The 17,641-nt window shown below is 41.6% G+C and overlaps 2 protein-coding genes across 9 annotated transcripts in view; one reads left to right on the top strand and one right to left on the bottom strand.

The window, feature by feature from the left end:
* The window catches only part of ILDR1 (immunoglobulin like domain containing receptor 1), a 294,614-nt gene that overhangs the window by 48,833 nt on the left and 228,140 nt on the right, over positions 1-17,641 (top strand). The window lies entirely within an intron of this gene.
* The window catches only part of CASR (calcium sensing receptor), a 79,563-nt gene continuing 67,732 nt past the window's right edge, over positions 5,811-17,641 (bottom strand). For 5 of the 6 annotated variants that reach the window (XM_019839216.3, XM_019839215.3, XM_019839214.2 and 2 more), the window contains 3 exons: positions 14,076-14,306; positions 10,056-10,179; positions 5,811-8,770 (listed from right to left, as the gene is read on the bottom strand). In XM_019839216.3, coding sequence (XP_019694775.1) covers positions 7,257-8,770; positions 10,056-10,179; positions 14,076-14,306 — 1,869 coding nt within the window. In that variant the 3' untranslated portion in view covers positions 5,811-7,256. 6 annotated transcript variants of the gene reach the window in all.

Raw genomic sequence — 17,641 nt, 5'->3', positions numbered from 1 at the left:
AAAATGAACCAGCCCACAGTTAGTTTATCTAAGGATAGATCATAATAGATGACATCAGAAGATCCAGGCTGTCTTTCATCAGCCTCCAAGACCTTTTTCATATAGTTCAGGGAATTACTTCTTGAACTTTGTTGTCTTATTTTTATTTTCCAACTAAAATTTTAGCTGTTTGGCAGACTTTCAGGTTCTTTTTGAGTGTTTGATGGACGGACTTCTCTTGTGAAAATGAGGCCAGTCAAATCACTGAAATTCTATTGTGTGATTTTTTTTTTTTTTTGGCTGATTAATTCTTTTTTACTTTTTGGATGCTTTTTAACATTTTCTATTGTGGAAATTTAAGAAACTTACAAAAATAATGTGGCACCTGGGTGTCTCAGTCAGTTAAGTGTCTGACCCTTGATTTTGGCTCATTCATAATCTCACAGTTCATGTAATTGAGTCCTGTGTTGGGATCTGTGCTCACAGCGCAGAGCCTGCTTGTGGTTCTCTCTTTCCCTCTCTTTCTGCCCCGCTCTAAAAAAAAAAAAAAAAAAAAAAAAAAAAAAAAGAAGGAATAGAAAAATGGAGTCCCATGTACCCATTACTCAGCTTCACCAACCATTAACTTTCTGTTGTTCTTTCTTCTCTTTCTCCTTGTATACTTATTGCCTCCTCATATTGTGATATTTTAAAGCAAATCCCAGACATTGTATGATTTCACCCATAAATACTTCAGTGTAAATCTCATCTTATTAAATGACCACGGTGCACATGGCAAAGCAAACGGGGTAAAATGTTATCAATAAGCAAATTTGGGTAGAAAGGATAAATGTGTTCTTTGTACTACTTATTTTTGTAAATTTTCTGTAAGTTTGAGATTATCTCTAAGGAAAAAGTAAAAAAATGACACCCAACCAAACAAAAAACATGAACATAATAATATCACAGCTGATGATCCAAGGAATAGTTTTTCTTGTTTTACTATAAATCATGCTCTTGGAAATAAATTAAGGGAGAAAACTCAGATAAATATTAAAAAGAAAATAAAAACCAGTCACAATTCTAACACCCAGACACAATCACTATTAATGATTATGTATTTTTCTTATGTACTAATGATTATGTATTTTTCTTCAGTCTACACACAAACATATGCCTATCATTAAAAAAGTCAAATAGTACTAATGAGCTTATAACCAAACACATAATTCCGTACTCATCCTCTCAAGTACTTGCTCCTGCTTGCTCTCTCTTATCTGCTAGCAGGCTCTAATGGCAAAGTGCCAGCTGCAGCTCTGTTTTCAGCATAGTACTTTCTTATCTACCACAGCTGTTAAGATGAAAGGGTATCATATTTTGCTTGCTTTTACTCAGGAGAATGTGTTTTTCATTTTGTGTTTGATCTTAAAAATGCTTTGTTTGTGGGGCAGTGTATACTGCAGATTGGTTCATCCATCATCCACTTTGGCCTCCTTCTAGCATGTCTTCCTGTACTGTATAGGCTGGACAGCAAAAGCCACATTTCCAGACCCCATTGCAGCTTGGATTTTGCACATGGCCAGTGGGAGGCTTGGAAAGTTGATGTGAATGGGGCCAAGTACAGTGGCAGAGGGGTTTGATTCCTCAAGCTACAAGGAAGAGTCTAGCGTCCAGTTCCGTGTGCCATGGGTGCTAAGTGGCAGGCAGTGGAAGTAATGAGGTTTTTGCCAGAAGAACCCCATGGAGGGATTAGATATTTCCTCTGACTGCATTGTTCCTGATTGTGTAGCATCCAAGCTTGGATCATCAGAAGTTTATAAGCATCTTGATAACTTATAACAAATCTAGGATGAATTTTATGGTCTCCAACTCAGCCACTTGATAGAAGAAATGACTGAACTCTATGATACTTCAGATTCTAAAAGCAAAACCTCCAAACTTTAGTTATCTGTGGTTCTATGATTTTCCATATTTTCCCCATACTATTGAAGGTGATACTTTTACAGGAGTTATTTTTTTTTTTTTGGCAGATAACCAATTATGGCAGCTAATATTATATTCTCTTTACATAAGAAACTAAGACAAATAAATTTGGACATTAACTACCTCATCTAAGGACATATTATAGTTTATCTGTTATGATGTTTAGAATCCAACTCCTGGTTTTCCACTGCTCCAATACTTGACTTATTGGTGACTAACAATAAAAAGAGTCCCTAAGAGTCCTGGAACCAATTATAGCTGTAGCAGGACTTTATAGGAGTGGGTAATTTTTATCTAATACAGTTTGTTTATTTGTTTAAAACTTCACTACATGGCTATTTTAAATTATTTTCTTAATTTTTTGGATATAATCTTGTGCTTTAATGTACAAAATTTGAGAACTATAGACATTTCTAAAGAAGTGGAAATGATTAGTCCATCACCAAGCAGCAGTGCCTTTACAATGTGAATGTTTTCCTAGGTCAGATAGAAACAAAACATTTAAAGAATATTGGGAGATTTTGAACAATAACCATATCTTTGGGTTGATATCAAGGAGAATAACATTCTTCCAAAAACATTTCCTGATACTTTTGTCAGTGATCAACTCCTATATTGACCATGAGGGTTATTCTTGGGCTTTGATCTCTTACCTATTTTCAATATACTCACAAACATTTGCACTCTATGTTCTGGGAACTCAGTCTTTGAGTTAATTGTTTTATTGGTTCTAGCCTCCTACTCTAGCTAGTTATCCAGGTAGCTAGTGTCCCAGTTTCAGAAGGAGATAGTTGGTGATGTGCTTCTATTACTCCCCCAACCCCTTACTGCAATCCAGCTCTTGGTATAAATAAATATCCCTACCTCCACTCCAAACTCCCCCCACTCTTGTGCATGATTCAGGGGAGGGGATGGATGTGGTGGTCATTCCAGCAGAAGAATGACCCCCTAACCCCACTTGATGCCTGGGTCACAGTTATCTTGCTAGTCCCCCGGTACAACTTCATGCTGGTTCTGTCCAGCTTCCTGCCTCTTTTTGGCTTCTTCTAGTAGTTCTCCACTTCTCATACCACTAGCTGAGCAGCAACTCTCAAGGCTAAAACTCTTCTCCCTGTCCTTTGAATGCACTTTTGTTCCTGTGACTCATCCTACCCTGTACTTGTTATATCCCTGACCCCTACCTCACTCCTTGCATGATAACAGAGTTCTCATCCAACTGCTAGTATTTTCCCATGGTCCAGGACAGGAAACCAGGGTTTCCTGGACACCAGTGATCTCATTACAACAACTTCCTTCCACCTATCCCAATCCAACCCACCTTTGAGTGCACCTTTGTATCCAACGGACTCCTAAAATGACCATTCAGTCTTAGACCAGGGATGATTAACCAGCACCCCTAACTAATGCTCTGTTGCTCTTCCAGCCCAGATATGTTCAAATGCAGTAAATGGCAGAGGGAAACTGGTCTGTGCAGAGCTAGCCCACAGCTTCTATGACTTTAGCCAGGCCCAAAGAGATAATATTGCTCTGAAATGCAACTTTTTGGAGAAAAACGTAGAGAAGTCCAATTTCCCCCAATTGAAATGAATGCAGTTAGACACAAAATAGCCATGTAGTGAAGTTTTAAACAAATAAACAAACTGTATTAGATAAGAATTACCCACTCCTATAAAGTTCTGCTATAGCTATAATTGGTTCCAAGACTCTTAGGGACTCTCTTTATTGTTAGTCATGAATAGGTTGAGTATCGGAGTAGTGGAAAACCAGGAGTTGGATTCTAAACATCATAACAGATAAACTATAATATGTCCCTAGATGAGGTAGTTAATGTCCAAATTTATTTGTCTTAGTTTCTTATGTAAAGAGACTATAATATCATGTAGTTGATGATTATAGGGACTTGAAGAGTGATAATGTTGCATGATGATCATTACCTGTAAAATTCTAATGTAAATTCTTAAAATCTTCTAGGAAACTCTCTCATTTGAGTGAAAATCCTTCATAATTATAGAATTCATTTTTATTTTCAAAAGAAAAATAAACAGTTTCCATTGCCAATGGACTCTTAAGAATCTTTTGGAAAAACTCTTGACTGACTTTATAAAAGAGAGAAAACAAACCCCTGTTTTTGGAAGCTACTGTTTTTCAGGTTTGTTCTACTAACATATAATGGATAGAAAATGGCTGTTAATGATCTAAAACCAAAACCTAGAAAGACTAAGAACACAAGGTTTATAGTTCCCCAAACAGATTTGAAGGAATAGAATATTGGTCAGACTTTTTTTCGGGGAGGAGAGAGATGGAGCTAGTTGGTGGGGAGAGCACTAGAGGGAGACCAGGTGGATCTCTGAGAAAGGCGCTGGACTGTTTCCTGAGCTGAAAACGCTCAGGAAAGGGGGAGTAGAGTAAAAATGTTGTATTAGTTTCCGTTGCTTCTGTAACAGTACCACAAACTTAGTGGCGTAAAACAACATAAATTTATTATCTTACAGTTCTGGAGACCAGCAGTCCGAAAAGGCTCTTACTGGACTAAAATCAAGGTTTTGACAGGGTTGGTTCCTTCTGGAAGCTCTGGGGAAAATTTGTTTTCTTGCCTTTTCCATCTTCTAGAAGCCTCCATGTCTCTTGGTTCATGGTTCCTTTCCCTATTTTAAAAGCAGCAATAATCTCTGGAATCACATCATCCTTACACTGATTCTCCGCTTCCTTCTTCCACTTCTGGGGAGCTGGTGATTACATTGTGCCCACCTGGACAATCCAAAATGATCTCCTTACCAAGGTCAGCTGATTGGCAACCTTAATCCCATCTGCAGCCTTAACTCACTCTTACCACGTAATGTAACCATCATAGGTTCTGGAGATTAGGATGGGGGCATCTTTGGGGGGCTGTTATTCAGTCTTTGACAAATGTCTGTACAGATTTGGAGACACATGCCCTGTTTTCCCTCTGGCACCTTGGAAGCTAGTCTCTACGAATTCTCCATACCATCATGGGGAGGCAGCAGTTAAGTAGAGGCCGGGAGGGAGGGGCCTGAGAGCTGCCTGGCAGTTCCTAGGCTCCAGTGTTCTCTATTCATGAGAGAGCTGGCAAGCCTGAGAGGGCCCTAGCAGTTGGGACAAAGTGACACAGCTGTGAAAATCACTGTGGATCCCATGACCGGGGACCATATGGGGATGGGAGGCCTCATAGGATGCCAATGTGGAGGCATAACAATTACTGAGGGCCAGATCAGAATGTTCTCAGAGATGTCAATAGGGGCTGCTGATGTTTGAGGAACCCCACCTCCCTTTACACTAAAAGCTCTCATGGAAGGGGTAAGGAAGAAACCTCTGAACTGATGCCCAGAAATCTGAACCAATTCAGAAAACTCTGAAGTTCCTGAGAAAACCCCAGTTTGACTAAGATGGAAGTTTCTGTCACTAGGCTGAATGGGAATTTGAGATAGAAACTAAGTTGTTAGAGAAAAATAAAGTTCACGTTTTACACTCCTGAATCTGTGCTGAGAGTTGTGCTGCAACATATAAATGAAGATAATGATGTTGAGTCCAACATTCACAGATTTAATTGCTATATTTTGGCTTTGGCTTAAGAGCAGCATTTAGAGTGATCTGAGAAACTACTGCCAGACCAGTGACATTCTTCTCTTGGCATTGTGATCATAGAGGCAGAGCATGGGGGCCTCTGGGGGGGTCTGATTGACTTTCTGGGTTTGTTGCCATGAGCAAGTGTTACTAGGGCTGATCAGAGTTCTTGGGGTTATTATGAAGAACGTTTGTGTCATCAGTGGGCTTGTCATTAAAATCTGAATGGTAAACAAAGTTTATTTTATATTTTAATGAAGTGAAAAAAATAATTACAATATCAGTAATAATATTAACTAATATTTATTGATTGCTTACTATATGCTAGGCACCATGCTAAAGTACTTTACATACATCATCTCATTTAATTCACATAAGCGCTCTGAGGGGAAAGAATGATTATTACCTCTATTTTAGAGACAAAGAAGCTGGGGCTTAGTGAAGTTAAGGTTCCCTGCCTGTGGCACCCAACTTGTAAGTGACTGGCTTGAACCCAGGTCTCTCTGTCTCCAGAGCCTGAATGCTCAGAAATATGCCATTTAACCACTTTAACCACCTATGGGCAGATTCCCACTGCTGGAGGGATTTTAGGTATGGCATTTGGCAGGGAGAGTGCCAGGCTAATGTCCTGTGAGAGCTGTCATGGAACACTTTCTTACCCCAGCAACTGGTAGGGGCTAATGACTGGGAGCTTGTTTTCCACAGAGTCAGCTGTGGATCTGGCTTCGGGAAGCTTTGGGGATAGGGATTGGGGGAACTTATGGATCCCTGGGGCTTACTTGGGCTTAGCTCATGGAGGTGAGGGTGGTGGGGTAGGCAAGGATAGGCAAGGAGCTCAATAATACTGCCTTATATTAACCAGACTGACATTTTTTCAGTTTATATTGTCCATGAACTATTACAACATTATTATAACAGAAGCATTTTCTTAGAGATAAAGCTACATATAGCAATATTAATTACAGATACAGCTCATTGGATTCATGCAGTTCCTTCCCAACAATTTGAGGTGATTCTTGTGATCCTGGAATCTAAACATGGCATCACTATGACATTCTCCACCAGACATGTTGGTGTAGGAGGGATGCTAACCTTCTAGATGTCACATGATAGCAGCAGCAAGTAGGAGACCAAATATCTTATGGTTTTCATAAATAGGAGGGGACATGTTCACCTTATGCTCTTGAACACTTGAAGTTCTCTTCCCATTGTCAAGGTGCTGGGAAGCACTGATGATGTTCTGTCTTTCAGACTCTTAACTCTAGTGGTGGCCAGTCTGAACTTTTTTCACTCTGCACACTTTTGTGTCTGGGCCAGGCTGTCTGCAATGTTCAGGGCAGGCATTTCGGTGTTAAGAAAAAAAGAAGGGAATAGGTGGGTTACTAAAGTCTTGGTTTTATATCTGGGCGGTTGGATGGGATAGAATGGAGGATGAGAACAGAGGAAGAGACATGAACAGCAAATCTGACTATGGTGATCTCAACACTCTGACATCTCCAACCACAGAAGGACACGGTTCTTTTTTTTTTTTTTTTCTTTTTAATTTTAGAGGGAACATTAGTCAATTCACTGTTATTTAAAGCAGTGCAACTAAATTTGAGGTGTTTGGCATGTCTTATTCCTCCTTCCACACACAGGGGAAAGGAGTCTGAGGCGATTCCTCATCCCTGTCAGAGAACATGATCCCAGGAATCCTCTCTGGATCCTCCCTGGACTGGCCACCTTCTTCCATTTTATGAATGCAGTATATTTTCTGTGACAGTGCTGCCACCACCACTGATGACAAAGCTTTGTGAACTGGACACTACAAGCGCTGGGGACATCTCTTCAGGGTCCTCCATCTCTGGTCGGAAGTCCCCATCTACAGGCCCTTGAAGACCTCTCTCCTGGGCACTCAGTTCTGAGTCTGTCTCCCCGCACTGTAGTGGGAGTAATGCCTGGTGTCTGGTGAGGGTCTCATTGCTTTTCTGGGCCTCCAGGGAGTTCTGGTGCATAGAATTCCTGTGAGCCATGGCACTCTTCTGAGGCTCATCAAAGCTCAGTGAGAAGGTGACTGTGCCACTGCCGAAAATGACTTTCTGCTTGCATCTGGGCTGTGGCTGTGGCTGTGGCTGCTGCTGTAGGGACGAGGGCTGCTGTGGCTGCGGCTGCTGCTCTTGTTGGGTCAGGGCCAGTGGCTGCTGCTGCTTTTGCCTCTCGGGCTGTGGGAAGGGGTCTTCACTGTTGCTCTTACTGCTGATGGAGGAAGAGGGTGTGGATCCCGTGGAGCCCCCAAGGCTGCTGGACCGCTTGCGAGAGACGTTGCTGCGGCGCAGCGTGGCCCGGGCTGCTACTTTGAAAGCATGGGCAGCAGTGCTGCAGCGCACCTCCTCGATGGTGTTACGTGATGGCTTGAAGAGGATGATGTAGACCTTGTTGAAGAAGATGCAGGCCAGCAAGCCAAAGCTGGCTGCCAGGATGGCGATCACTTCCACGGCAGAGACAAACTTGCCATAGGTGCTGGCATAGGCTGGGATGAAGGAGATCCAGACGATGAAGAAGATGAGCATGCTGAAGGTGATGAACTTGGCTTCATTGAAATTCTCTGGCAGCTTCCGGGACTTGAAGGCAAAGAAGAAGCAGATGGCAGCCAGTAGGCAGGTGTAGCCAATTAAGAAGCCCAGGGCCATGAGCGAGCCCTCGTGGCATGTGATAAAGATGATCTCATCCTCCAGCTCGTGGTTGCGGTAGCTTGAGGGTGGTGCAGTGTAGAGCCAGATCACACAGATGACAATCTGCATGAAGGTGCAGAGGAAGACCAGCAGGAACTGCAGGTTGAGCCCCCACCACTTGCGGTGGAAGCTCGTGGGGATCTTGGCCTCAAACACCAGGAGGACACGGTTGGTTTTCACTAGGATGCATGATATGCAGAGCACGAAGCTGATGCCAAAGGCTGGCTGGCGCAGGCGGCATGTCCAGTCCTGGGGCTCACCAATGAAGAACAGGGAGCTGGAGAAGCAGCAGAGCAAGGAGAAGAGGAGGAGGTAGGAGAGCTCTCGATTGGTAGCCTTGACAATGGGTGTGTTACGGAACTTGAGGAAGACACCCAGCACGAAGGCTGTCAGGAAAATGCCCAGCACAGCAAAGAGAGTGAGTGCAATCCCAAAGGGCTCCGTCCAGGACAGAAACTCAATCTCCTTGGCAATGCAAGAAGTGTGGTTCTCATTGGACCAGAAGTCATCGGGGCACTTGTCACAGGCACTTGCATCTGTAAAATGTTTCAGGGAAGAGTTGTCACTGTGGGGCATAGACTAAGACCTGTGAGTGTAAACGTGTTGGTAAGGGTATACAGATTATTGGATGCGGTCACTTTAAACTTTCTTTGTTGGTGAAATGATCGAACTCTGACTTATGTTTAGTAACATACTTATTTAATTTCATGTATTTCTAATAGTTCTGTTATTTTTTTCCTTTGTACATGGTGGGGGGTGGTGCTACCCCTATTAGCACTACTTGCTGATGGTCTTTAGCAGAGAATGATCAATCTTGCTGGGCAGGTGGCTGGCTGCCTACATACCAGGGGTCTAGCATAGTTTACCAACTTCTCACAGTATTCACACTCAGCCTGATTCATTTTGGATATATGGATGGACTTTGTGGACATGTCAGAGCAGACTTCCTCTTAGATCAAGGCAGAATATCCCACACAAACGACCTGTGCCTTCCTCACTCCACATTCATGGCTTTCCAATGAGGGAGGCTGCAGACGCATTCAGTCAGTAGACATTTATTAAGGCCCTACTATGTCTCAAACACCCTGCAGTTTTGGGGAGTTAAAGGAACTTGGGCTTTCAGTCAGAGATATGGATGGGAATCCTGGCTCTTCTGTTTACTAGCTGTTTGGTCAGGCTCCTTAACCTCTCTGAGCCTCAGTTTCAATCACCTATGCAAAGAAAGCAATAATCCCATTATTGTGGTAAGGATGAAATGAGATAATAACAGTAATAATAACAATTATAGTTAATACGTATAAAGCATCTCCAAATGCCAGTTAAGGTTTTTACTTAACATTTATCTAGAACTTAGCATGTGCTATAACAGTATTAACTCATTTAATTCCCCCAACTCTGTAAAATAGGTTTATTATTATTCCCACTTTGTAGATGAAGAAACTGAGGTACAGGAAAAGCGTAAGTAAGACAGCAAATACAATGTCAGGCACCCAACAGGCAATATATCATGGCCTATTAATTGTGTAGTGTGGAACAGACAGAACTTTGTCTATTTAGGGCTACTGAGCTGTAAGAAAAGGGATATAATATTGGAGAGTGGCATCAAAGTAAAACAAAAGATGTGTAACATTTTATGGTATTATAAGGCATCCAATATTTCTTTTCTATCCCCCTCAATGCCCAGCCCAACGTGACTCTCAGACATACCTTGTTAAATGAGAAATTGTGCGAAGTACCTCCTCAGCCTACCCCTTCCAGGGACTTGGCTGACCCCAGTGCTCCAAAGTGAACTGAGCACTGCAGGAGGGCATGTTCCTTTACCTGTTTCATCACTGTACTCCCCATCAGGACATTCCACACACTCAAAGCAGCAGGTGGGCTCCCCCTCAATGATTCCTTTCCGGGTCCCTGCCAGGCAGTCTCGACTGCAGTTGGAGAAAGGTACCTAGAGAACCGAGAGCACAAAAGTGAAGGGCTGCAGCTGTGGGATCAGTCTCCCCTCTTGACACAAGCACGGAAGAGGAGTTTGTGCACAAGGACCAGTACAACAGACTTCAGACTCATTCCAGACAGAGGAAGCCCCAGAGATCCTTGTTCTTATTATCAATGAAAGGGAGGTGGGAAAAAAAAAAAAAAGAAAGGGAGAGGTGTCACACACACACACACACACACACACACACACACACACACACATCCATGGGAGTCTGGGAAGATTAATTGTTGCCACTCTACACAGTGACCAAAATCCTCCTTAAATAACCCCCTATTCCATTCCCTCCAAGTCCCAGAATGGGACATCTGTTTGCTTTCCATGGAAACAAAAGTTTAAGGCAAGCTAAAAGATGCAGGGACACAGGTCTACATACATATAGAGGGATAATCACGAAGGGAGATGCTGAGATGAGAGGAAGTTTGTTTAGAAAATGGGATTCTGAACTTTGCAGTGAATTGCAATTCCTGCAACTTTATTTTAGGCTTTATAGGGTGACTTCTGAGATCCTTGAACCACTCAGCAAGGCAGGCAGGACAGGCATAGAGGAGCCAAAAGTAAATGGATCAGAGAAATATGTCAGGTAACTACTACCCAAAAGAAATCTGCAATAGTGATATTCATTTCAGGTAACATAGATTTTATTTATTTATTTCATTAGTGGACTTCAGGTGCATGGAATTTGATTAATCATAATCCTTGTTTTCCCATCATTACTTGTTCATATTTCAATCACTTTTAGCCAGTCATTTTTAATGACTACCCCAAAACAAAAGCTAGGACTAGAACAGTAACCTGCACTCAACTGTATGCTTTCCTCTAACCCCTTGCTTCCTTCCCTACTATATATTCATACCTGAGATGACCACCATTCTCTGTTTATCACAGGCAAATTACATTAAACATTCTTTCTTTTTTTTTTTAATTTTTTTTTCAACGTTTATTTATTTTTGGGGGGACAGAGAGAGACAGAGCATGAACGGGGGAGGGGCAGAGAGAGAAGGAGACACAGAATCGGAAACAGGCTCCAGGCTCTGAGCCATCAGCCCAGAGCCCGACCCGGGGCTTGAACTCACGGACCGCGAGATCGTGACCTGGCTGAAGTCGGACGCTTAACCGACTGCGCCACCCAGGCGCCCCAAACATTCTTTCTTTTTTAAAAAAACACTAAACTTTCAAGGGACAGATGAATCTAATCTTATGTGAACTCTACCAGATATTGGGGGGAAAAAAAGGGGAACATCTTCTAACTCATTCTTATATAAAGGCCAGTATAACTCTGATTCCAAAACCAGATGAGAACAGTATGAAAAATAAAAAAAAAATTACAGGCCCATATCACTACTTTAAGTTGTCTTTAGAAGCAGACCTGATGGGGCGCCTGGGTGGCGCAGTCGGTTAAGCGTCCGACTTCAGCCAGGTCACGATCTCGCGGTCCGGGAGTTCGAGCCCCGTGTCGGGCTCTGGGCTGATGGCTCAGAGCCTGGAGCCTGTTTCCGATTCTGTGTCTCCCTCTCTCTCTACCCCTCCCCCGTTCATGCTCTGTCTCTCTCTGTCCCAAAAACAAATAAACGTTGAAAAAAAAAATTAAAAAAAAAAAAAAAAAGCAGACCTGAGTTGTGGATTTGTCTACAAGTGTTTGCAAGGAAAGTTCTCCCAAGAAACCAGGAAGAGAATGGAGCAAGTCAGACACAGAAGGGAAGAAGACAGCAAGGGTATGATCTTGAGCAAAGTCCCTCAGAGGGTAGCTTCTGCCTGATCCCATAGGGGAACTCTGGACTGTAAGTTTTTCCTTAGAGCTGTCCTGACCTAAGGAAAAGGGAGCCAGGGTTTTTGTACTTCCACACCACTCATTGTTAAGGATCTTTTTAGGGAAATGTAAATTTGTGGACTCTTCTGCCTTTCTGAGCCCTGTGGGCAAAGTGGGTTCTATTAGCCCGCTGGTAGTTTTCTGAAAAAGTGTGGTGAGTTCTGTTGGAAGCAAAAATATATAGAAGTCCTGGAGGTATACGCAAAGTGTAAGGAATCTGAAAGGACCTGAGAAGAGTACAGCTACTTTTTATCACTTGAATATAGATGAAAACACTAAAACAATTAGCAAACTCAAAGGACATAGGAAAGAATATGTAGCATGATCATGTTAGGTTTGTGCCAAGAATGCAAACAAGTTTAGTACTAGAAAATCTATACTGCATCTATATATATAAAATCCACTGCATTAATAAATTAATGGAGAAAAATCATGATCATCAGTAGATAAAGAAAAAGCATTTGATGAAATTCAACACAAAATAACAATTAAAAACTTACCTGAAAAAGGGAGATAGGAAGAAATATCTTTAACTTAAAAAGGGCAATATAAAAACTTCTTAGGTAAACATCATTCTACATGAAAAAATAAAAGCATTTCTTTTGAAACAAGAATGCCCACTATAACCACTATTATTAAACATTGCAGAGTTTATAGCTAGTGGGATAAGACAAGAAAAATAAGGGCATAAATATTGGAAAGAACTCAGTAAAACTTGTTATTTACAGATGATATGATTGTCCACGTAGAAAACTTAAAAGAATCAGCAACCAAATTATTAGAAATAATTGGGGAGCAGCCTCAGACTGCCACAGACTTTTCTTACTCAAGTTTCATTAGTTTTTCTTAAAAAGGCACTTCAGCTTTTGTTTGCTTTGGTTGATTGCCAGATCCTTAAATGGTTGTTTTTGACAGTTTTGTCCAATTTATTGCTTTATTGTTTCAGAAGCTCTTCTTCTCATTCCATATGATCATGTCAAGTAACACAGAAGGGTGCATACTATTTCCAAAATGTTTCTTTAAAAAAATTTTTTTAAAATATTTATTTATTTATTTATTTATTTATTTATTTATTTATTTATTTTGAGAGAGAAATGGAGTGCAAGCAGGGGAGGTGCAGAGAGAGAGGGAGACACAGAATCTGAAGCAGGCTCCAGGCTCTGAGCTGTCAGCACAGAGCATGATGCAGGGCTCAAACTCAAGGACCACAAGATCATGACCTGAGCCGAAATCAGACGCTTAACCGACTGAGCCACCGAGGCACCCCTCAAAATGTCTCTTTAATAAGACTCTTCCCTTCTCTCCCCACCTACCTGCTTGACTTGGAGACATCTTACAAAGTTAAACACATGGAAATCAACAAAGGAAATTTTTTACTATATCAGAAAAATAACTGGTTTGACAAGGATTTTTTAGAAAACTTGAAGAGAAAATAATTGGCATTATTTTCTAATGAAAGAGGGATATAAATGACAGTATTGGACCTGATAATTGCTAAGATTCTTGGGACCTTGGGAAGGAAAAGAAAGGAAAAGAACTAGTGAAGGACATTAGTACTTTCAACTATAGTAACACAGTACCCTCAGAGATGTTATCTTTCCCAAGTTACCAACCCATTTGATTTTCTAAGAAATTGTCCTTTTGATTTATAGGTCCGCCCGGAGCTATTTGGATAACAGGGAACTACCTCTGTGTGAATTGTCCAGACCCTACCTTGAGTGATATTTCTGTTTGCTTAAATATTTCACTCTGGTTGGGGAAAGTTTTAGTCAAGGAAACTATTAGCCATTTAGCCAAAGGATCAGATTTGTAAAGAATAAGAATTTTCTGAGGATTATCATCTGTATGCTAAACACTCATGGATTTCATGGAGAACCTTGGCATTAGAGCTATATGACAAGAGCTAACAAGAGTTAGTGAGTTGAGGGAAGTGGTCTCATCATTTTGCAAGTCCAGTGGTGAAGCCTAAGGCCCTTCCAAAGTCTAGCACAGTTTCCTGCCTGTGGTGGAGGCATCTGTGGTTCTGATGGACAGCACATACCTCCCTGGAGAATCCACTCCACAGGATTTTCTCCTCATTGATGAAGAGCCTTTCTCCTTTCTTGGCATAGACGTTGTAATATCCGACTTCCTTAAACACTATGGAGCCATCCTCTGGAGAGAGGTGCCAGTTGATGATGGAATAGTTCCCCACCAGGTCCCCACATTCATCGAAAGTCACCTGCTCCCCCATATTGTTGGTAAAGTTTAGGTGCCGTAGGTGCTTCAGGACCTAAAGAGGAACAGAGACTTTGAGTACAAGCCACAGGGCTACCACATATGTTTAAGTATGTTATGTACTGCATGAGGACAGTAAACTATCTTGTTCTAACAAAGTGGAAGGAACATAACTTTAGGAAGAGGCACCTTTTTCTAATTTACACTAAGGTAATTGTATGTGTTAGCAGTAGCCCTGGTAAGCCACAGGCTTTGCTTGATACTCAAATTGTAACTGGGGCAAAAACACCTTCTTGAAGTCAGGAAAGTAGACTGGGCACATCTCACCATGGCCCCTGGCCAAATCAAGTCTTCTTCAGGTACATCATCAACTGGTGGTGCCCCAGGAAGGGCAGGGTTTGTAACCCAGAGCCATTCCTGGTGTCTTCTGAGATGGGTTTTGGGGAAGGAGTGGAGGTATGAAGTACTTTTAAGATCTGCTCCATCTTTCTTTATGCTGCTGCCTCTGTGAAAGTGTCTTGCTGCCAAAAATCACGGAGTGGGGTGAGTGGAAGGAAGAAAGAAATGAGGCTGTTGGTGGAGCCCTCACCATCACTGTTGTAACAGTCATGGCCAATCCCTTGATCTTCGCAGGGTTTTATATGTCATATAACTCTTGTATAAAAAAGTAATGATAATAATTGTTAAACTTTATTGGTCATTTTACTACATTTTAGGCGCAAATGCTAAATGCCTTATATTTATTATCTAATCTTATCCTTACAACAAATAGTACTATCACCCCCATTTTACTGATGGGGAAAGTGAGGCATAGGAACAGAAGTATCTTGTTTAGGGTTACACAGTTAGCAAGTGGTGCAAAGCCTGTGCTCTTAATGGCTCTGCTCTATTGTAGTATTGTTAGGCACCTGGCTTTGCTTCCTATGTGCCCCTGACATGGGTCAGGAGGAGACAGTGAACACTCAGTCCCTTCATGTGGGATGTGCCAGGGGTCCCAAGGCATCAAGAGAGAATAACACATGGTCCAGCCTGTGAATATAAGTGTTCTTGCTTCTACTGCACCTCACAAGTCACTGAGATTCATCACCCTCCTCCAGCTCTGAGCATGTTTCCTCACCTTTGTAATGAGAGGGCTGGTCCAGAGAGGTTGCAGAATCTCTGCAAACTCTGGTATGGACTCTTCTCTCTGTTCTGTGGCTTCATGGTCCCTGAGGTACATCTAGAGGCACCTCTCCCTTTTATCATTATTTTTATCATTACCCCTAAAAAACCAACATCTAATCTGACACTGGGGAAAAGTTTGGGTTGAGTCTGTCTAATGGATGGCTTTACTGAGGCCTTGCACCTATTATCCAGGTTAATATTCATGACAAACTAGGTGACTTAGCTAGGCCCCTTCAGGGCACCTTTAATATTCTACCCATTCCAGAGATGACACTGCTTTTTAAAACTATATATCTGTATTCACTTTACTTTCAAATAAACATTTATTGTAAGTAAAATTAAATAGGGAAAAGGAGTCACCTGAATTTGCTCATAAACAGCTCTGGGACAAGTTTGGGGACAGAGTCAATGGCAGACCATGTATGCACACAAACATACCACCCTGGGTGCCTCACCTAACCTTCTGTATGCAATTTACTGCTTTAGTGTCCTCACTGCTACCCTGGCAGACTCTGGCTGCCCTGACTTTTGCCCAGACCTATGGGGGAAGAGGGGGTGTCCTTCCCTTCCTGCTATCTGTTCTTCTGTTCTGCAGTCAGAACTGCTGAGCTATCCTCCAAAAAGATGGAGAATGAATCCTACTGAGGATTCACGCTACCTGTGTTCTCCTGAGGCTTCCTTGATGGTCATCCATCCTATATTTTTTCCTCCATTTTTACTGAGCTTTTAAAACTGTCTGCAGAGCAGTACCCCAGATATGTTCCTTTTTTATACCTCCAGTTCTCCTTCCTTTTCCTCCATGCTCTTGGAATGACCTGGCCTCCTCCTATACAGAATGATGTACATCCTTTTGTTTGTACCCCAACACATCCTTGTCCTGACACAGCTTTTCTTCCCTGAGAGGAACATACAGTCCTTCTGCTCTGTACAGCTGAGCTTCTCCTGCAGCACTTAGAACCTCATTCCTTCCACCCACTCTGGAACCTCCATTCCATAGTCATGCTTTTCTTTTCCCACATCCTACTGGGGATCTATCATGGCTCAAATGAAATATTCTTCAAACTTCTCTAGGTAGCTTCCAAAACCTTCCATACTTTGGTTTCATGTACCTACCATTACTTGTTAGTGCAAATGTTTTATCCCAGTCATACAGTTTCCACTGTCCTTTCCACAATCATGCTAACTCTGTCTTTGCTCTGATGTGTGTAAAAGGAGATGAGAAGAGTGGAGAGGTAGGGAACTATCTCTTATTTACACTTCCTATGTGCCAGGCATTGTACTAAAGCTTTACACACAATATCTCATTTAATCCTCACAACCACTCTATTATTATATTCATTTTATAGATGAAGAAACTGAGGCATAGACGTCAAGAAACTTGCCGGTCATAAGCTAGAAAGTTCTTGAGCTGTGATTTAAACATGAGCTTTTCCTGCTGCACTCTCCTGCCTCTAATATAAATGATTTAGAATGTCCATGGCAAATATTTGTCAGTAATATTTCCTCATTAAATATATTTTGAAAAAGCATCACTGTTATTTGAAGAATAATTTTAAGAGCATATATACAGCGATAAAACTGGAGTATTGAGCATAAATTTACTTCCTTCTTATTCAGGTTTAATTCCTTGGTTCTCAATATGCCAGGCAACAATCTTCCTCTCTCCTTTTTTCTGTCTTTAAGTTCTCTGCAGTGAAAGTCTCCAGGCATTAGTGGATGAATAAGGAAGGGAACAGGGACAGTCATTTTATAATTAAATTGTTATCTTCTACATTGGTCAGGCTGGACAGAAACGTGACTCAAAGATCACCACTGGCTGTAATCCTTTTGTGTTGCTATTGGCATGGGATGGAAATTTCTACCATAATCCTAACATTAAAGAAGAAGAAGTCAATCAAAAATCATTTTCTTAAAGTTTCCATTAAAAAAATTATTGTAAACACAGGGTGAGATGTGTGTGCTGTTAGAATCAATCAACAAGTAAATATTTATAGACTATTCACTATGTGTTCTGAGCTAGGCTGCAGTAGTATAAGACATAGTAATATAGTCCTCATGAGCTAACTTACAGGGTTTCAGCTCTAAATACAGCTAAATTCAGAAGGGATGGAAATTTAAAAGGGCTGAAGAGGTCAATACAGGCTTGAGGCATGGTAGAAATTTGGATTGGCAAAGGACAGAAAGAAGGAGGGTGTTAAAAACAGTGGGAATAGCATGGACAAAGAT

This window comes from Felis catus, chromosome C2 (assembly GCF_018350175.1).
Source record: "Felis catus isolate Fca126 chromosome C2, F.catus_Fca126_mat1.0, whole genome shotgun sequence".
Classification (NCBI taxonomy): domain Eukaryota; kingdom Metazoa; phylum Chordata; class Mammalia; order Carnivora; family Felidae; genus Felis; species Felis catus.
This window is presented reverse-complemented; position numbering and strand designations above follow the sequence as displayed.